This window comes from Balaenoptera acutorostrata, chromosome 6, assembly GCF_949987535.1.
Source record: "Balaenoptera acutorostrata chromosome 6, mBalAcu1.1, whole genome shotgun sequence".
NCBI lineage: Eukaryota > Metazoa > Chordata > Mammalia > Artiodactyla > Balaenopteridae > Balaenoptera > Balaenoptera acutorostrata.
Window position 1 is genome coordinate 24,165,828 of NC_080069.1, and position 21,390 is coordinate 24,187,217.

At 40.9% G+C, this 21,390-nt stretch overlaps 2 protein-coding genes across 5 annotated transcripts in view; both read left to right on the top strand.

Annotated features, from left to right (window-relative positions):
* Window positions 1-19,983, top strand: part of LOC130708341 (serine palmitoyltransferase 1-like) — a 29,685-nt gene extending 9,702 nt beyond the window's left edge. Inside the window, exons 3-7 of one of the 4 annotated variants that reach the window (XR_009008563.1) lie at window positions 306-413; window positions 3,391-3,485; window positions 10,639-10,732; window positions 11,308-11,376; window positions 19,855-19,981. Coding sequence is in view for 3 of the 4 variants with exons in the window: in XM_057547890.1 (XP_057403873.1) it covers window positions 306-413; window positions 3,391-3,485; window positions 10,639-10,732; window positions 11,304-11,366 (360 nt within the window). In the remaining variant the exon portion in view is untranslated. Of the gene's footprint in view, window positions 1-305; window positions 414-3,390; window positions 3,486-10,638; window positions 10,733-11,303; window positions 11,624-19,854 lie in introns of those variants that run through there. The other 3 variants (XM_057547890.1, XM_057547889.1, XM_057547891.1) reach the window with 3 other exon arrangements.
* Window positions 1-21,390, top strand: part of LOC130708340 (serine palmitoyltransferase 1-like) — a 179,389-nt gene that overhangs the window by 68,980 nt on the left and 89,019 nt on the right. The window lies entirely within an intron of this gene.

A 21,390-nucleotide genomic window follows, 5' to 3' on the forward strand; every position in this document is an offset into this window, starting at 1 on the left:
GAAATTGTTTGACTATTGGAATTCTGTGTCAGATTTAATTTTAAAACTTAATTTTATTCCTAAAGATGTTTTTATTCCTAACGCTGCAGTTTTAGAGATTTTTCATGTAGGAGAAATTGCCTTCTGTTAGAAATGGGAAAAGGAATGAGTAGAAATGAAGTGCGCTTTGAAAGTAAATTTTAAGAAGTAATAAATAGGTTAAAGGTCATGGGAGCAGTATGTGCAAGTGAATTAAATTTTATGTGCAGGTTTTGGAAATGTTTATTTCACTTCTTGTTTTGCTTCTGTTTTTGACTGACTCCTAGGCTCCTGCTTATCATCTTATTTTGGAAGGAATTTTAATACTCTGGATAATCAGACTTCTTTTCTCTAAAACTTACAAGTTACAAGAACGATCTGATTTTACAGTCAAGGTAAGAAGTTAAATCTCTATTTTATTATTTGGTGTATGATTATAGTTGCTACATCTTTCGAAAAAGGACTTGTGGTGGCTCAACTATAAATGTTAAAAGATTTTCTGGAATGTAAGGAAATCAGGGTAAGCAAAATACGCGGAAGCCAGAGATAAAGTGAATACACAAAGGAGTACCATGTTACAGGCCTTTATACTTTGCTAGGAGTAAACAGCAGCCTGGGAACGTACTAGATGCTGGACGGGAAGCATGGATGCATGCTGCATTTCAAATGTCCGTATACAAGAAAGATTACATGAGTTGCTCGGGAAAAGCACCACTATTCCTGAAGCCTGAATGAAAGTTTTCCCTGTAGTCTTTATAAAGGAAATTCAGAGTTAGAAAGAATCCTCCCCATCCCACTGCTCTCCACCTTCCCACCCCAAATCAAATTTTGATGTGTTCTGTATGGTAAGGGACCCAGCTCCAGCCCAAGCTAGGCAAACCTTAGGAAGCAGAAGTGTCGAGAGGACTTGCAGTCCTGCCCACTTCGAGTCTGTTAGTATGAGGGACCAAGGGGTTTGTGGAATCCCCTACCTTCTCACGCAGGTAGGAACGCTTAGTAACTGTGCCCCAGGTGTGAGAGGAAGAGCAGTTTTGACTGCAGTGTGGTTTCTGTAGCTTGGATTGTTTCCTTATCCGGCCTCTGTAGCAGTGTGCCAGAATACTACTTAGGGATACAGAGACGGTGAGAGATGTTTTCCCACAAAAATGCCTGAAACTTTGGTTCACAAGGCAGCATTGAGTGCGGCACAATGATGGAGCACAGCTCTCTTCTGGAGCATTCACAGAAGGAAGTGCAAGTGGAATGGAATTACAGCAATGTGGCGATTGTTTCCCTGGTTTCACTGGCTGCCCCTGCTGTCCTGATCATTCATATTTGTCATGAGATGGTCAGGCAGTATCCCCCCTAGGGGATAAGGGATATGCAGCAGATGGTTCTTAGGGCAAATAAGTTTTGGAAACCTGGGTAAAGAAGACTAAAGAGGTGTCTCATTGCATGATTTCTTGTAACCTTTAATATGACAGTGGCTATCTGAACTGCTGTTTGGAGAACTGCCCTAAACTTGACCGTAGATCCGCAGCCCCGCCTGTGTTTTATGAATACCGTGTGAGGCGAGTGTGCCATAGGACACACCTCTGATGGTGTCGCAGCAGGATCGGGCTCTCCGGGCCAGAAGCCCTGTCGCTGCTCTTTTCCCTTGGTATTCAGGAACTCCACGTGAATGACCGTGAGGCCATGGAATAGATTTCTAGCCCAGCTTTTTAAGGGGTTGATCATTGCTAATATTCTTAGTTTCAGTTTAAACAAGTCAGTCCACACAAATATGCATTTTAAAAGAAGGATACTGAAACATAATTTTAGGATAACCCTCTAAAAGCAGAACTTACCTAGAGCAAGATTCAGTAATCACTGACATCTTACCCTAAAAGCTGTGGAAGAAAAAAAAACGATATGAGTGTTTCTAAAGCTTAACTTATGGCAGCAAAGAAGAAATGCCCTTCTCAGTTTTATAGGTCTGCAGAGTCTCTTTTTTTATTATTAATTAATTAATTTATTTTATTTTTGGCTGCGTTGGGTCTTCGTTGCTGTGCGTGGGCTTGCTCTAGTTGCAGCGAGCGGGGGCTACTCTTCGTTGAGGTGCGCAGGCTTCTCATTATGGTGGCTTCCGTTGTTGCGGAGCACGGGCTCTAGGTGTGCGGGCTTCAGTAGTTGTGGCAGGCAGGCTCAGTAGCTGTGGCTCACGCGCTATAGGGTACAGCCTCAGTAGTTGTGGTGCACGGGCTTAGTTGCTCTGCAGCATGTGGAATCTTCCCGGACCAGGGCTTGAACCCATATCCCCTGCATTGGCAAGCAGATTCTTAACCACTGCACCACCAAGGAAGTCCCCTGCAGAGACTCTTGAATACCAGGCAATCTTGAGTTGATTCTCAAATCTGTCTCTGTGGTAGCAAGTGGACAGTATGCATGATACATACTTCAGGCTTGTTCAGGCTGCTGTTCTGTGCAGTCATTGGCAGAAATAGATGAGGAATTTATTGGCTGATTTATTCAGCCAGCATTTTTGAGTGCCTGAGCATCAGGTGAATATGCTCCTAGCCATGCCCTAGAATTGCCTATTAGGAGAAAAGTGCACAGAAGCATTTAACAGGAGTGTGAAAATAGAAGTATTGAGAGTGGGCCTATGTAAGGCAAGAATTACTGTGGCTGTCATGTTCATCAGGTGCCTCATCTCATCCTGTACATCCAGACTACATTTTCAAAATTACATTGTTTTCTAGTTCAAGAAAGGATAAGAAACTCAAAATAGTCAAAATACTTGGAATGCATGAAATAACAGGTAAAAGGAATAAAGTGGTTTTTTATGAGAAATTTCCAAACAACTAAATCCTATTACAAGAATTATTATAAGAGAGTCTTTTGGTATATTTCAGTTACTTCTGAATCCTTGCCAATGGCTTGTAGAAACAGTGCTTTGTAGTCTAGTTGATCCCTTCCTGTGACAGTCATGCCTGTAAGAACTTAAGGCATGGCTGTCTGTCATATCTTGCAGTAGAGGCTGAGCTCCCTTACCTGCAGTCATGCCTCTCACCTTTGTGTTATAGACTTTTTGTTTTATCATCAGTAGCAGTTATACTTCCTACTTCCCACAGTGAAAAATCCTGAACATAGAAATACAGTTTTTAAGAAATTTCCAGTCAGCCACAAAGCTTCATGGAAAAAGAGCCTTTAGCCTGAGATAAGGAAAGAGGTGAGGGGTTAAGAGCACAAAACTCAATAGTGATTCTGTGTCATTTCCAGGCACAGCAGCTGGACGTGTGTGTCTAGCAGTGTGTTCATTATGATGGTTCCATTACAACAAACAGCTTAGATACCGCTAGAGTTGCTGTCCAGTAATTAGCACTGCACTGTATTTTAACTGCTTTTCTCCTGTAGGAAAAGGAAGAATTGATTGAAGAGTGGCAACCAGAACCTCTTGTTCCTCCTGTCTCAAAAGACCATCCTGCTCTCAACTACAACATCGTTTCAGGGTAAATTGTTTTTGCTAGTCAAGGGCTTATATTTGGTTTCCTGTAGGAAACCAAAGTATACAGTGGTTTATATAGTATTCCTTTTTTAACTGAAATAAGATTTTTAGAAATTTCTGGAGATCAGAAACTGCTTTTTAATAGTCTCCAATTTGGGTTTCTGAGTTTGTCCCTTTTTAAAAATATATATATATATTTTTTTTAAAGTAATACACACATGTAATATTTCAAATGGGAAGACAGTTAAAATGAAAAACAGCATTCCTACTTTTTCCCACCTGGATTGTTTCTGATTTTAGATCTGTTGAAGGTTACCTTCATAGCTAGATATTAACAGTATGCTTACACTACTGTTTCTTGATTGATTAATGATAGGCAGTGCCTGTTGACTTTCACAATATGAATTATGAAACTTCAGCTCACTTATGCTACCTACCTCCTGGCTTCCAATGTTTTATTTATTTTTATTTTTATTTCTTAAATTTAAGTATACAGAAAATATCAGGCACATATGTATCTACCACCCAGAAGTAATAGGTATTAACATTTTGCTCTCTTTACTTTAAATCTATTTTTTAAAAGAAATAAAACATTAGAAATGCAGTTGACCCTTGAACAGTATGGGGGTTAGGGGCCCTGACCCTCTGGGCAGTCAAAAACCTGCATATAAATTAGAGTCAGCCCTCCAGATACCCAGTTCCTCCAGATATGTGGTTCTACATCCATGGATTCAAGCAACTGTGGATCATGTAGTACAGTAGTATCTACTGTTGAAAAAATCTGTGTATAAGTGGACCTGCACAGTTCAAACCCATGTTGTTCAGGGGTCAAGTGTATCACTAAAGAAATCCCTTCCCATCTATCACTTACTCTTGCCTCCCAGGCAAGATAACCACCATCTTGAAGTTGGTAGATGTTTTTCCTTTGCTTATATTTATACTTTTGCCACAGCATGCCTGTTGCCATGAAAGTGTTTAGTATTCTATTTAAAAATATGATGTAGGATAGTCTCCTGAGTATGTCCTTCTACTTCTGGTCTGATGTGAGAGAGGCTTGTATTCTTCACTTTCGCGAATTTCTTTGGTCTCATGAAAGTTTTACTTGTCCTGAAATCAGACTTAACCAATCATTAATGTTATGGTTATAAAATCCTTCCTACCACAAAGGTCTAATTTGCCTGTTTTCCATATGACAGGTAGTTGTCCCAACATTATTAGTTGAATAGTCCATTTTTTACCTACTGATTGGAAATTTCCCTTCTTTCATATGTCAAGTTCCCTTATAAAGGATCTGTTTCTGGCTTTATTTCTATTCTTTTGGTATATTTATCTCTCCCTGTGCCAGAACCTCGCTTATGCCACAGCTTAATAATAGGCCTTGACTAGAGTGAGTCCTTCACCTCCTTGTTCTTCACAATTGTCTAGGCTATCCTTGACTCTTCACTATGAGTTTAGGTTTAGCTGCTCAGATTTGACCAGAAAATGGGTTTGGGTTTGTGACTAGTAATGCATTGAATTTATGGATTAATTTGGAGAGAATTGGTATATTGCTAATACTGAATCTCTTCACCACGTACCTTGTGTGTCACTTGTATACTTAGGTCTTTTATGTCTCTGAGAGAAGTTACATAACGTTCTTCATAAAGATTTTGCTTACCTTTTTTTTTCCTACTTTTTATTTGGAAATAATAGTAGATTCACATGCAGTTGTAAGAAATAATACAGAGAGATTTCATATACCCTTCATCAGTTTCCCCCAATGGTAACATCTTGCTTAACTATAGTACAGTATCACAACCAGGAAATTAACATTGCATATCTTTTAATAGCTTCGTCTCTGGGTTCCAAAGAGTTTTCACTTCTGTCATGAGGCATCATTTTCTTCTTGTTTCTGTGTTATTGCATTGGCTAGGATACCTACCATGCAGTGTTGAATAGGAGTGGTAACAAGGGCCTCTGTATCTTGTTCCGGATGGCTTTTAAGGGATAACCTGTATGGTGTTATAGGCCTTCCTTTCTCTTCCTAGTTTGCTAAGGGAACTTTTTGTTAGTTTTAAAGTCAGTGTTAAATTTTATTAATTTTTTTTTTTATTTATTGAGATGGTTGTGACTTTTCTCCTCTAATCCATTGCTATATTAAATTGTACTGATCGATGTTTTTTACATTAATTAAGCATATACATAAATTTTTATGAGAAAAATTGCAAGCAACCATGCCACTCATCCTCACCCCAGATCTCAGCTCTGTAGACTTGCAGAAAGATGGGAGATTTACTCTCCGGAAAGGCTAAATATCAATTGAAAGTCCTAAGAATGTGTGAGGAGGCGGGTGCCATTCTCGAACAGAAAGCAAGTATATAGTGAATAATGGGATGCTAATCCCGTTTCCTCCAACTCAGCTTTCAGAACGTTGGCAACCAGATTTATATCCTCATATACACCTCACTGGAGGATTCCTCTCTGGTGAAACTCAAAGTCAAGAGAATAAAAACAGAAAATTTTGAGTATGGGGTCTCCACAGATGAATAAACAAGTCTGTGTCTCATTATCATAGAGTGAAGCCCACCATTTACAAAGAAGCCAAGCCCATTTACACAGTGCTTGCAATTAGCATTTCAGTGTCTTACTCTTAAAAATGTGTGGACAACCTTAAATTATGGTCCATTGATTTTCAACAGAATGCTGAGACAATTCAGTAGGGAAAGAATACTCTTTTTAACAGATTGTGATGGGACAACGGGATATACACATGTAAAAGAATGATGATGGACCCTGACCTCACACCATGTGTAAAAATTAGCTCAAAATTAATCATGGGCTTAAATTTAAGAGCAAAAACTATAAGTTCTTAGTTTAGAAGAAAGAAAACAAAAGAGTAAATCTTCATAATCTTGGATTGGCCAGAGATTTTTAGATACCACACAGAAGCACAAGCAGCAAAAGAAAAAATAGACAAACTGGACTTCATTAAAATTAAAAACATTTGTGCTTCAAAGTCCACTACTAGAGAAATGATACAAAACCCCACAAAATGGAAGAAAATATTTTCAAGTCATATATTTGTTAAGGGGCTAGTATCCAAAATATTAAATATATAAAAAGAACTCTTACAACTCAGTGATAAACCCTATTTAAGCGTGACTATTTGGTTAATTTTTATTAATTGTTGGATTTTTTTTTTTTTTTTTTGGCTAATATTTGGTATTTTTAGCATCAGTATTGAAAAATGAGTTTAGTCTTTTTCTTTTCCCTTACTGTGCTGGCCCAGCTTTGGTATCAGACGTATATTAGTCTTATAGTTTTCCGGGCAACATTATTTGTGTTTGTTCTGTTGAGCATAGATTTTTAATCATGAATTTAATGTCTTCAGTGAGTTTTTAAAGCTGTTCATATTTCCTTTTTGAGTAAGTTTTTGTTACTGCCATTTAGTAATTGTTCATTTCTTCTTTTGTTTTCAAATGCATTGGCATGAAGTAGTTCATAGAAGTAGTGCATGAAGTAGTTCATAGAAGTAGTTCATAGTAGCTCCTTTCATATTACTTCTTCTGCCCTGGGTCCTGGAGTGTTTGAGATTTTGTGTGCAGTCTCTGTTTCCCACAGCACTCTGGCTCTCCCTAGAGGAAGCTCCACTGACCTTCAAAACCAAATGTTTGGGACTTCCCTGGTGGTCCAGTACGAATCCACCTTACAGTGCAGGGGACCCGGGTTCAATCTCTGGTCAGGGAACTAAGATCCCACATGCAGTGTTGCAACTAAGCCCACGCACCACAACTACGCCGAGCCCACGTGCCTCAACCAGAGAGCCCACGTGCTGCCAACTACAGAGCCCACGCGCTCTGGAACCCCTGCGCCACAACTACAGAGCCCACACACCCCAGAGCCTGCACACCACAACTAGAGAAGAGAAAACCTGCACACCACAACTAGAGAGAAGCCCACGTGCCACAACGAAAAATCCCGCATGCCTCAATGAAGATCCTGCATGCCTCAACTAAGACCCGGTGCAGCCAAAAAATAAATAAAATAAGTAAATAAATAATAAAATTTTTAAAAAAACGCAAATGTTCTGGGGGTTCATCTTCCTGGTGCAGGACATCCAGGCTGGGGAAGCTCTTGTCGGGCTCAGACCCCTCACTCCTTGGGAAGGGCTTCTGCAAGTGTAATTATTCTCCCGTTTGTGGATCACCTACCTGCGGGTATCGGTCTTGACTATACCATGTCTGCACCTCGCCTACCCATCTCATTGTGATTCCTTCTTTATATCTTTAGTTGTGGAAGATCTTGTCTGCTAGTCTTCAGGTCATTCTCATTGATAGCTGCTCTGTAAATAATTGTAATTTTGGTGTGCCCATGGGAGGAGGTGAGCTCAGGGTCTTCCTAGTCTGCCATCTTGGCCACTCCCAATGCAATAAATTATTATTTATTTATTTATTTTTGGCTGCGTTGGGCCTTCGATGGTGCACGCGGGCTTTCTCTAGTTGTGGCAAGCAGGGACTACTCTTCGTTGTGGTGCACAAGCTTCTTGCTGTGGTGGCTGCTCTTGTTGAGGGCTCTAGGCGCACAGGCTTCAGTAGTTGCAGCATGTGGGCTCAGTAGTTGCAGCACACGGGCCCTAGAGCGTGCAGCTTCAGTAGTTGCGGTGCGTGGGCTCAGTAGTTGTGGCTCGAAGCCTCTAGAGCGCAGGCTCAGTAATTGTGGAGCACGGGCTTAGTTGTTCTGTGGCATGTGGGATCTTCCCCGACCAGGGATCAAACCTGTGTCCTCTTCATTGGCAGGTGCATTCTTAACCACTACACCACCAGGGAAGTCCCAATACATTATTTTTTAATTAAGGTGTGTACATTGTTTTTTAGACATAATGCTGCTGTACACTTAATAGACTACAGTATGGAGTAAACATAACTTTTACATGCACTGGGAAACCAAAAAATTCATGTGGTTCTCTTGATTGCTATACTTGCTTCATTGCGGTGGTCTGGAACTGACCCCGCAGTATCTCTGAGGTGTTCCTGTATACACAGTGTTCTTGAGTTCTGGATTCTTTCATTCGTCCGGTTGTCTGTTCTCCCTCAAGTGCCAAACCTGTTGTTAATGGGGGTCTGTAGTATTTGTTTCTTTCTGGTAAAGCACCATTGTCCTATTTCTAAGTTCACTTATGTAATTACTGACTCTCACTAATAGTGTGGTTGTGGGTTTTGGCTGGGAAGGGTTTTATTTTCCCTCCTTTGACTCTTCTGAAGCCTTGCTGTGGAGACGTCTTTCTGTATCGGTTTTATTTGCCTCTGTGAGCAACTTTGAAGTGTCTTCAGCTCCAGTATTCCTGTGTTAAGTGCCCTGTCTGGCTTGCTGCTGCAAGCCTGCATGGGGCACAGGTGTTAGCCTTCCACTTCTCATGGAAACTGTTCTCCTTTCCTGCCCCATGTGCTAGGCAGAAACAAGGTGTCTGCATCCCTACGTCATGCTGGCAGCTTATCGACTCTGGTCAGGGGCTTTGGGTGTACTTATTCCTGATAGTTTGATTTCTCTGTGTGTCACAGTTTTTGTAGAATGGCTTCAACTTTCACAGCAGCAACTGTTAGTACAGACTTGTCTCTGTGGATATTTTGTTTTTTCATCTTTTTGTGGGTGCCAACACCTCCACATCAGGGAGGACTTACAAAACTGAAGAAGTCCTGGGAAGTGGGAAACTAAATAACAGTGGATTATTTGAAAGAGAAGAAGCTCTTGAAGCAATAGGAAAAAGGAAGAAAATATGTAATGAACACCTCTTATAATGACAAGTTGAGAGATGAAGTAATTGAGGCTTATGCAGGCCAGGTAACATCCCTGAGTTTCTGAAGTGGTCAGTAGCCATAATACTGATGGGATCTGCCTGACTCCACAACCATGTTCTTTTCACCGAGTCTTGTGTGAGTTCATCTGCTTTTGTGAATTTACTTCAAGTAGTCATTCTTTTCCTTCCCTGGTTTCCCAGCATCTTTCGTTATTTTTCTCATAGAAAACCAGTTCTGTTAAAACATACCAGTGAGAGTGGTGTTCCCCCGTCTTTTCTGACCACAGTGCATTTTACAGAGCAGCCCAGTGCACAGAGCAATGCGTGTGTAGAACAGTTCCGTGCCACCGTCCTTTCCCTGGCCCTGTTGGTGCATTTCCATTCCGTCCTATTCTTATGGTTTACTTTAGGTGAAATAGGCTGGCTGTGACTAAGTGAATTGATCTCACAACCCTTTAAGAGCTCATGTCCCATAGTTTGGCCAGTGTTTTTGAAGCATGACTTAAAGCTAGAGTATTTGTCAGCAGAGGACATAATAGGGTGTCTCCTCAAGAGCCCATCTCTCTTGTCTCAGCTGAACTCAATCCATGCTTCTCCTATGCAACTGGCCACTCTATTTTCCCCCCTTTTTGGATGAGGGGGATTCCTTTTAAATGGTATTCCAGCATTAACTTTAGAAATTGGGAACAGCGCTTACTTATTTTGGTGGCTTCCTGTAGGTAACATGTAATTTTTTTTTAATATTTATTTATTTTTATTTATTTATTTATTTTGGCTACGCCGGGTCTTAGTTGCTGCATGCGGACTTCTTAGTTGCTGCATGCAGACTTCTTAGTTGCAGCGTGCATGCGTGATCTAGTTCCCCACCAGGGATCAAACCCAGGCCCCCTGCATCGCGAACGCAGAGTCTTACCCACTGGACCACCGGGGACGTCCTAGTAACATGTATTTTTAAACCACTTAACTGTAAGATTGTTGCTTGCTCTGCCTCTTCATACCTTTGATCTTGATCTTTTTATGTTTCCTCCCTGTGTGTCTCATTCCAGGTACTTTATTTAGCAGCTTCTTTCTTAAGTGAGTTTTAGAGCTAAAGCAGCGGTGTGCCAGTAATCTAGTCGCCGTGGACTTCTAGCTCACTTCTTTATCTGAGTAGTGCGGGCGACCTATTAAGAGTAGAGCTGATGACCGAGTGTCTGACTTTTAATATGCTACTGTCTAATTCTACTTCTTAAGAATAAAAAGAGAGAGAGGAGGCTAGAGTGCAAACAGAGTAGAATGGCAACACTTGGGTGTCCTGTCGCCTTCCCTCTTCTGGACAGCTGATAATGTGTGTCCTGTAACAAGAATGACTGCTGAAGTATACCACTCTTGTCTCTTTCCCCAGCCCTCCAAGCCATAACATTGTGGTGAATGGAAAAGAATGTATAAACTTTGCCTCATTCAATTTTCTTGGACTGTTGGATAACCCTAGGCTCAAGGTAAGTAGCACATATGCTGAAGTGGACAGATAACATGACTGACATAAGCATCTGGACATAAAATAAGAGACAAATGCAGAATATCAGAAAGGGCTGTGTAAGTACTTACTCTTGACTCTTTAGTGACAGAGCTGTAACCTAGTTTTCAACAAAGGGAGGCAAGGGTGTCCTAATGTGGCTTAGTGTTGGGTGACAACCAGAGAACTATATGAACCAGACCCAGGTAATAGTTGGAGATGTATCTAGGAAATTGCTTCATCTCCTGTTGGGATTGTGGGCCAGTAAACATTTTTTGAGGAAAGACCTATGCCCACAAATGCCAGAAAGTGCGAATGCATTGAGTTAACCAGGTTTTAATGATCAAGCTAATATAACTTTTCCATGTTTTAAGTCGTATACCTAAGTCTTCCCACCCCTCTTTTCTTCATATCCTGTTAGAATGGTCTTAGTACTAAGAAAGGGAAAGCCAGGGTACTGGGGAGCTATGTGGGTTAAAGAATAGGAAATGTCATTTTTAAACTGTCGAAGATATATTATTACAGTCTAATTTTTTTTTTTTACTTTCACGAAGGCAGCAGCTTTGGCATCTCTAAAGAAGTGTGGTGTGGGAACTTGTGGACCTAGAGGATTTTAGGGCACATTTGGTATGTTTTCTGTCATATTTTTCAGACTCCTGCTTTCAAGAATTAAGATTCAGTTTGATTTCAGAACTCCTTGGAAAAGGTATCCTTAATGAGTTGTGGTAATAAGCTGGCGAACTTTCTAGATTTTGTGTTTGAGATCATTGGTAGGAGATGCACTGGTCTGGGGCTGACTGTCCCTGTGGAGAAGAGCCATAGGTACCTAAGGCACACTGTCTCAGTAGGGCGGAGCCCGAGCTCTTGCTGCATTTGCCCCAGGAGACAGTGGTGTGAGGAAACTATTTCTGCCGGGCATGACAGTTGTAAGGGGAGGCGTCCGGCTGTGAGTGGCTCTGCTCTTGGTAGTCGTGCAGGAGCCCAGATTCTCCCTGTCTCGTTGCTCTAGGCCTGAGGGCACCATCTTTGTCTGTGTGGCCGAAGCCAGGTGATGAGTATGGGGGAGCAGGCGTGCAGGGCATGGGTACCTGTTCAGGTGGGCGGGTGGGGTTGCTCATCATTCTGCCCACATTCTGTTGGTGAGAACATAACCCAGGTCACGTCTCCCAGCAGAGGGGCTGGAAAGTTGCTCTAGCTGGGCGGCCACCACGTGCCGGGAGGAAAGTGAGAACGGATTTGGGGGATGGGGCAGGTCATACACTGTGTAGCCCTTTTCTTTCTGGAATGAAGACAAAGGATCATTGATTTCCTTGTGTGTGAATGACCTGGAGATGGGCTAACTACATATTAGGATGAGAGTGTGATTTCAAACACTATGAACTCCCTAAATCAGAGTCATCAAAGAAGACCCTGGAATTTTTATGGTGGTTTTTTATTAAACGTATATTGTTCTTTGCTTCTGAAAATTTCAAAAATGTTGTTAAATAATTTTCCAAATGAGTGTATTACTGGAAATAACATTCTGGTTTACAAAATGTCAGAGGGTAGGGACAATGGGGCCAGGGAAGTCTCTTTTGTCTTCTCTACTTATTTTCATTTCTGGGTCTTTGTTGTTTTCACTTTAACAGTTAAGATGTTTTTATTTAAGGGAGCACCTTTCTTTATCCCTTAGCTAATTTAGTGGTTAAATTATTTTTATTGGAAACAGATGATGGGAGTTGGTGTCCAAGAATCCTACAGCTGGAAAGGATCTTTAAAATCTTGTATTCCAGCATCCCAGCTAGTCAGAAGAATAGAAAGCTCAGAGAGGTTAAGTGACTTCCTCATGGTCACATAGCTAATTAATTTCAGCCCTAAAACTAGAAAATAAGTATTCTGATTTGCAATATTAATGGCAAGCTCAAAGACTTAAAAGAGCTCAGATCAGAGGCTCCCTCTTTCCTCTAGCCTAGTGCAAACATGATTTGTTTGCCTGCTTTTTATTGGTAGGGTATTATTTCCTTCATAAGAATTAGAAAACCAGAAAAGGCATTTTTTTTACAGGGTTGTTTGTTGTAATCTGATCAACAAGGCTTTCTTTCCATGATCTGCTTGCGGGGTAAAGAAATTTTTTCTTGAAAGCCTCTCTTTCTAGTAGATTTTATTTGCATGTGTGGCCTTGGCTCTTGCTCGGGAGTTAAATCTGAGAAGACCGATAAGAGATTTATTGCTAAATTTAGTGGAAAAAAAGTTTCAAATCTTCAAGACCAGTTTTCCCAGAGCTATGGAAATATGTTGTTTTAATTGCCCAGTCAATTTTTCATTTGGGTCACCTGAAATACGTGTAATAGGATGCTGTGTGCCTCTAAACTTGGGGAGGGGGGTCGTTAAATTAATGATTTAAAAATTTTTTAAGTTAAATATAGTTGACATACAATATTATGTTAGTTTCAGGTATACTGTATAGTGATTTGACATGCATGCATTATGAAATGATCACCATGGTAAGTCTAGTAACTGTCTGTCCCCAAAGTTATTACAATATTTTTGGCCATATTCCTTATGCTGTATGTTACATCACCATTGCTTATTTATTTTATAACTGGAGCTTTGTACCTCTTAATCCCCTACACCTAATTTTCCCCACCCCTGATCCCCTTTCCCTCTGGCAACCACCCCTTTGTTCTGTGTTTCTATGAGTCTGTTTTCATTTTGTTTTATTTTGTTTGTTTTGTTGTTTAGATTCCACATATTAGTGAGATCATATGCTATTTGTCTTTCTCTGTCCAACTTATTTCACTTTTCATAAAACCCTCTTGATCCATCCTAAATTAATTTTCTTGATTGAATAATTCAATCCATGATATAAACCTCAAAGATTTAAAGAGATAGTGAAGTCTTCTCCCCACTGCCATTCCACCCCCAAAAAAGCCAGCTGCTATCAGTAGTTTCTTGTTCATTCTTCCAGGCTTTTTTCAGTGTGTGCAAACCACTTCCATACATTTTCCCCCCCGTTTTACAAAAATGGTAGCATACCACATACGTGTGGTGTGCTGTTCAAGTGCGTTTTAAATTTAAATTGGATTTCATCTTTCAAGTGTCTGAATAGGCCACCAGAGTCAATATAATGAACACATAATTGTGTATTAGCTACTCTGAACTACTTATTGGTCACTGTGTCATCCTTATCCTAATGTAGTAGAAGGTTCAAACAGACTGTGGTATCTGGACAAAGGTTGAAGGTTAATTGGCAGTGTGATGGTTTTGTAATAAGACACCAAACCTACAGCTTGGAGTAATGTGTATTGTTTTTTGAGTACATTGTCCTTCCTGTAAACTTGTTTTGTTCCTTTTCAGCAGTTGCCCATGCTTGCTTATCATCTTTTTTCCTTTCTTTATGTGTATATCGTATGTATTTTTACTTGGTTTTCCAACAGGGTATTTTCTGTGTTTTTCCTTATTCTGGAACTAATCACTTAAATTACTGTAGTTGTGTTAAATTACCTTGAAATTTCAGTGTTAGATAAGTTCAAGAAGCTACTTGAGGTCAGCTAAGGCTATATTTTAAATCTCTAAAATACCCTTGGGACTTCCCTGGTGGCACAGTGGTTAAGAATCCGCCTGCCAATGCAGGGGACACAGGTTCGAGCCCTGGTCCAGGAAGATCCCACATGCCACGGAGCAACCAAGCCTGTGTGCCATGACTACTGAAGCCCGTGCACCACAACTACTGAAGCCCGCGTGCCTAGAGCCTGTGCTCTGCAACAAAGAGTAGCCCCCACTCGCCACAACTAGAGAAAGCCTGCGCACAGCAACGAAGACCCAACACAGCCAAAAATAAATAAATAAATTTATTTTAAAAATAAAAAAAATAAAATACCCTCTATAATTCAATTATTCTGAATATTTAGGGTACGTTTGCCCTTTGTACTGAGCATTAAAGCAGAAGTGAACTTCCCTTTCCTCTCATTTTAGTAGCTTACATGTGAGGCTAGGGTCTCTTTCCCAGGCCCAACCAAAAGGTTGCTTTTGATTTTGGCTTTTTCTTTTCCTGGAAGTACTAATATCACTCAGGCATCTGTTTTCAGTGATGAAAATGCTCCCTCTTTTAGCTCTTTTCTCAACTTTTCAGATAGTGAATGAAAATCACTTATTGGAAAAGTAAATTTCCTTATTAAAACATTTTCTGTTTATTATTTCATAGTAACATAATAGATGATACTAGATGATTAACACAGAAAAAGAAAATTGACAGTTGAATTAAAATTCTTCTAGTTTCTGAGGCTAAATGTTCTCCTGCCTCCTGAAGGCCCAGCAGGTTCTTAAAATAGTCTTGTGAGGACTGTGTGGATCCGAAGTTTTCCACCTTCTCATCTTATTGTTTTAATGTGTAGTTTAGAATCAGTCAAGTGATTTTATCAGGTTGTGGAGCCTTCCTTTCCTCTAAGGCTAATGGGGCCCCTATGCACTTTGATAGTTTCTCTTGTTGAACCTCTCTGATTGTTTTGTTTGTAATGCATTCAGATCTCATTTACATGTGGTTTATCCCTGTGCCTGGGATCTGCTTTGCATACATGATGCCTACTTGACTCTTTGGTCTTAAACTAAATCAAAAGACAATTAGTGGCAGAGTTTCATGGTGAGAGATAGTGGCATGTAATTGTGTTCTAGAGCCAATAGTAAACAATTGTTCATTTGTTTATTTTAAAAAATATTTTCTCTCTGTTGTAGGACCATGACTACATGTTTTAGTAGGAAGGGCATTTGGTCATAAAATTCCTAGATCTGCCACTTCTTGCTACCAGTCATGGAATTGTAGTTTTCGCAGTGTAGGCAGGGAATGATCTTAGTTGCACAACTTAGAACATTTTGGTAAGAATCACATAAGATACCGTATGTGAAAACATTCTGGAAAACATTCAGCACTGTTTTTAATGTTCTAATGAGTACATAGGTGATATTTGTACTTTTAAGAAAATTGTCCAAGTCTCAAAGGATTTAAAAAAAGTATGTAACACAAAAATATGGAGATTTTAAGAGAAAATATAGTTGGTTGTTTTTAAACTGTTCTAAAGTTGGGTATTTCATAGTCTTTCCTCTGAAAAACAATCAAGAAGGCCATAACACCTCCTTTTATTCTGATAAATAGGAACTTGAACAAGTGGCTTTAATATAAGATAGTCCTTAAATATCCAGGATTTGGATAACTTAATTAGCAGATAGCGTACCTTTTTTCCTTCTAAAAGATTACTTTTTTTTATTCTACAAATATTGAGTTAATTGAACAAACACCAGCATGTTGCTTTTTCGATGCCAGACATCGTTCTGAGTGTTTTATAAGCATTCTCTTGCGGTTCTCCTAACAATCCTTTGAGGCAGGTAGAACTGTTAACCATTTGACAGGGGAAGGACCTGAGAGGCACAGAGCAGTTTTGGGCCTGTCCCTGGTTCACACCTGGCAATGAGGGAGCCCAGATCTGAACCCCCTGTGATGACTGCCATGGCCAGGCCTTGTGTTTGGTGTGGGGCATCCTGCCCTGGCCTTGCCTCCCATCTGTTACGTTCTGGTGAGGGAGCAGGTGCCAGAAAGGGCAGCAAGTGCTGAGAAGACACAGAGGCTTTCTGGTCACCTTCCTCCGTGGCCTCTTGCCTACCATATTGGTTCCTAACAGTGAATGAGAGAATGACGCATGCAAATCTGTGGCACTAATTGTTGAAATGGATCATACACACAGAAGATAGGCATCCAAAGTTAAAGAACATGCCCTGGTAGTTTTTCTGTTTGCTGCCTCCCCCGCCCTTGGGTTAAGAGTTTCTTCCTTGCAGAGTAGCTATCAGACATCAAAAGAAGTTATGCAACTGTCCGTGTTTACCTGTCACAAAACCTGCTTTGCAAGGCTGACATCAGCTAAAACCCAGTGTCTTTAGATAGGAGGAGGAAAGGCCCATCTTTTTTAAACTTTTGGGACTAGGCAAGAACCAGTAAGTCATTGATTTATTGTAGAGGGATTCTTCTTACCACTTTATGGCAATGACATAAAAATGGCTATGAGTATGTATAATGAGAATACTAACATAATTTTTATCAACTGGGTAGCTAACTCTAAAGCCCTAAAACAAAGCCAAGATTGTTTTACTGTTTTATTGCTAATCAATGAGGAGAGTCATTTAGAGCTACAGAATGATTTAAAATCCTTTTTTGTAGTTGGCAAAAACAGTTTGTCTGTATCCATAGCATGTTTTTTCCTTTTTAAAATGGAGATACTGAATGAGAGCAATTCACTGTGGCTTGGGTTGTCCATCTGCTAGCTAAATTGTTGAGATTTGGGATAGATAATTCCCAGTTCAGAGGCAGCATTGTAATTTGAAGGAGGCCTCCTATGGGGGACCTGGCCTCCTGTCTCATCAGAAGTGAGAGGCAGCAGAGTGGTGGGGACCTATCTGTGGGCAGGGTGCTCAGAGAGCACTAACAAAGAGGAAAGGAAGACATGCCTGAGACACGCCCGTGCTCAGCTGCATGGACGTAGCTGGTTCTCTGGTGCTTTGCTGCTTTCCTCGTTCTTGCCAGACTTTGCCTGCAACACTTCCCTGGCAGCATATCTCGTGGAAGGGCGGGCAGTCAGGAGCAGGATCAAGTCTTCAGACTTGGTGGTGTTGATGTCACAGATTTGATGCTTGAAGAGCTAAGCACTCTTTTGGTGCCATTTTGATCAACCGGGATGCATTCTTCTACACGTTACTGTGAAATCTCATATTTATTTAGTGTTGCTCTAATGAAAGTGTCACTTCTATAAAAACGACTACCTGATTGGTAATGGAAATCAAATGGTATTTCATGTGTTTTTTATGCAATAAGCTATGTTGGTATACATTTTAACTTACAAATGGGAAGAAGCATGCCTAGTTGTTTATCATTACTTGATGGGATAAATTGGAATGGGATAAATAGTTCATTTTCACAATTCTATATCATCCTTTAAGAAGTCTACAAATGAAGTGGTCTTCAGTTTATTTTATTATTTGGATATTGCTGCTAAATTTTCTAATTCCTCACTATACCTCTCTTGCCATCAAACTGAGGTGTCGTTCGGACCCTCTGTGTCGTCTCATCTCTCACTCAGTAGCTGGCGCCCACCCCAGCAGCCTTTGGTTCACAATCGAGGGACCTCTGCGCCTTTAGTCAGAAGCCACTGTGAATGTGTTGTAGTTCTGAGTGTAGAAGGGACCCAAGTGCTTCAGACCAGGGGAGTGAAGGCACAGCTTAGCCTTGTATCTGCCCTCTGGGCTCCGAGTTCTCCATTGACAGCTGCCAGATGCTTCTCTTAGCTGTCTCACTTTGTCAAGTGGCAGAAACCCTATATTTCTCTTTGATCCAGTGCTTATCAGAGTATTTTTATGTGATACTTACTAAATGTTTGATTAACAATTGAATGAGATTGTTGGACAGCCCTCATTTAACTACTTATTAAAATTTAGTCCTTTGTGAAGTTGTATCTTTTATAATTCTTAATTTTGTCTTTTACTAGTTAAAAAGCATCACAGTAAGATTAACTTGCCTCTGATAAATCAGTGAGTGGGTTTACAGATTTTAGACACTTTATTCAAATGTTCTAAAAAGTTGTTTATTCCTGTTGCTGAGCTGACCTTACTCACTTGTTCCTCCCTGGAAGTTGGTGGAAATCTCACACTTAACAGCTAACCAGGTCTCTGTTGGAAATATTTAGTCCACTCAGTGTCCAGCCTTGTATCCAGCTGGGTGAAGTTGTTTCTTTTGTATATCTCAGTCCTGCAGGTCTTTTCCCTCTCCCCCTTCTCACCAGGAATGTCTCTGGTAGGGAGGGGCATAGTTGGAGGGAAGGCTGATGCTGAAGGGGTCTCCTGGAGCGAGGCTCCCAGCCACAGGTCCTTGACATCTGAGCCGGAGGGCTCTGCCGGGCCATCAGCCCTCTCCACCGCCCCTCACTGGGGAACGTCTGGGTCCCCCTGCCACTGCCTACACTTCTGAGTTCCCCTCAGTGGACATGCCGTGGCTCTGAAAGTCTGCCTTTACTCCTCAGAGTTCCTCGTTTCTCCCGTGAAGCTCCAAGGCTGGAGGGGCCTGGCTGCATCCTTCCTGTATCAACTTCTGAGTTCTCTTTGTGCAGAGCATGTGGTAAAACTCTGATCTTGTTCTCCAGACTTGGGTCCTGCTGTAGTTAAAAGAGCTAAAGAAAGTTTTAAAAAATTTTCTCTGCCTCATTTTAAGACACTTGGAAGTTTTCCAGTTCACAGCCAGCTGGTACACTATTTATTTTAGACATCGCTGGTCCCTCCATCCCAGGGTGTGAAGCCTCATGGCTTAGCCTGGAAAGGTGAAAGGCTATATGGAACGATGATGTAAGAGAGAAAAAAAAATACCAGTTTGATAATTACAGTTTATCCCTATAATTACATCAACATTCTTCTTAAGCTGCTTCCATAAAAGGACCATATTTCTCTTTGTACTATACGTTTGAATTCACCAGTACACTTCAAAAGAAATTTAGACAGAAACTCAGTACTGCAGAGTGATGGCAGGTGCCACCACTAAGTGCTGACACAAACTGTTAGAGGAGTGACCACCACAACTGAAAAAGTTCCTGTCTCTTGATGCAGAGTATGTGGGGTTCTTTTTAACTTAACTACTTTTCTTTTTTCTTTCTTTTCCTTTTAAAAGCTGGTTGACAGTTGTCTTCATGTCTGGTTTGGTCACTTCTCCTAAAATGCAAAACGGCGTTAATAAGTTAATGTCGTACATTGGTAAAGTCTTGGCATTGTTGGTTGAGGGAAGTTAAAGCAGGCAAGGTCACTGGACCTTGAATTCTTATTGCTAGAGTGATATAAAAGCAAAACCTAGAGTCAGAGCTGTCCCAGTCACATATTTATAGACAAATGAGTAGCTGATTCAGCTCACAGAGTATAGAAACAGTTTTGGCCCAGAATTATCTTAGTAGATATTGTATGACTTGTAACTTAAGAACAATTACATTTTGACCACAAGGTGACAGTGTTAATAACTAAACTACTTATGTTATTTTATTTATTCTTTAGTCAAAGAAAAAGAATTATGAGACAGTTTAACCATTTAACTTTGTACTCTTGAACTAGATGTGCACTTGGATTTGGAAGACCGCCTGGCAAAATTTATGAAGACAGAAGAAGCCATTATATACTCATATGGATTTGCCACCATAGCCAGTGCTATTCCTGCTTACTCTAAGAGAGGGGACATTGTGTAAGTAATCTTTACTGACATTTCTTATCAGAATTCCTTTGGAAATAATATTGGCCCTCCTAGAGAATTCCTTTGTTAGAGGTCATCTGCCTAAAATAATATTGATTTTTTTTTTTTTCATTTTTAAAGAAATATATAGTCACCCAGCCAAGTAGTTCTGCAGAACTAGTGAGACCTCCACTGGAAGGATGCCTTAAGGTGTCGGTACTTTGTTATCTGCCATTATGATTTTATTTATTGATGTTGAGAAGGCCAAACTTATGTAGGAGGGGACCAGCCCTCTGTTTTCCCTGTGCAGCTCTGTGACAGTGTGGTGTCCTTGTGAGTCCATGGTCATAGCCCACATAGCCACTCATACTACCTGATAAAGTCACTCCACTTCTCAGTACCCTCGCTGCAACTCTTGGTCTCTGCTGATCTTGCTTCATGGCTTGTTAAGAATATAGAAGTCATGAGTTGCAGACTTCCTTAACTTTCCAGGAACAAATGACACACTTGCATACATGTGCACTAGATGTATGGTGTTGCTTTTTACTGTGGAGGGGAAGAGCAGAGAGGAGTAGAGTGAAGGCTGGCATAGCCCAGGCAGCTGGTTATACCCGTCAGGAGCACCTGCCACTAGCCCGAGCCTCTGTTATCTTTTGAGTGGACTATTAAATGACTCTCTTCATTTAGGTCTCAGAGTGACTTTTGTTTCCTCTTTTCCTTTTTGACACCATAGCCAGACACTCCATTTAAGAGCTTCCATTGTTCCTAAAATAAATATCCAAGTTCTTATTATGATCTTGTACATTCTAGACTACTGTTTTAGGCCCATTTTCTACCATTTCCCCTTAGGTGGTCATGCTGTGTAGCCTTACCAGCCTTATATGCTAGTTTCCCCTCAAGGCCTTTGCACGTGCTAAGACCCTAAGTCCCTACGCCTAGAACGTTGTTCCTCCTCTCATCTCCTACTTAATTCCTGCTCATCCTGCACATGTACCACCTCTGCAGGAAAGCCTTCCCCAAGCTCTCAGACCAGGGCAAGACCCCTTGCTGCATGTGGAGAAAATTTTACAGCCAGAGGCGTTTGGTATCCTTGTGAATCCATGACCATGCAGGCATTTACGTGCCTGTCAAAATCACTGTTTCTCAAGCCTCCCTTAACTTACATATGCAGGTGTGTGCGTGTGTGCTCATGGGCGCCCGCACCGTCTGCTCTTGGCTCAGCTTGCCTCACGCTCACTGTACTCTTTTACACCACTTTCAACGGTTCATACCAGCCCGTTGCCTAGGATAGCATGTGCCATTTAGTGGTGCTCAGTAAATACCTTCAGTAAGAGAATGAATGGAGGCTGGAGCGCAAAAGAGGGGTCCAAGTGACTGGATTTCAGAGCCCGGCTCACCTCAGTCCCTGTACCATCCTGCTG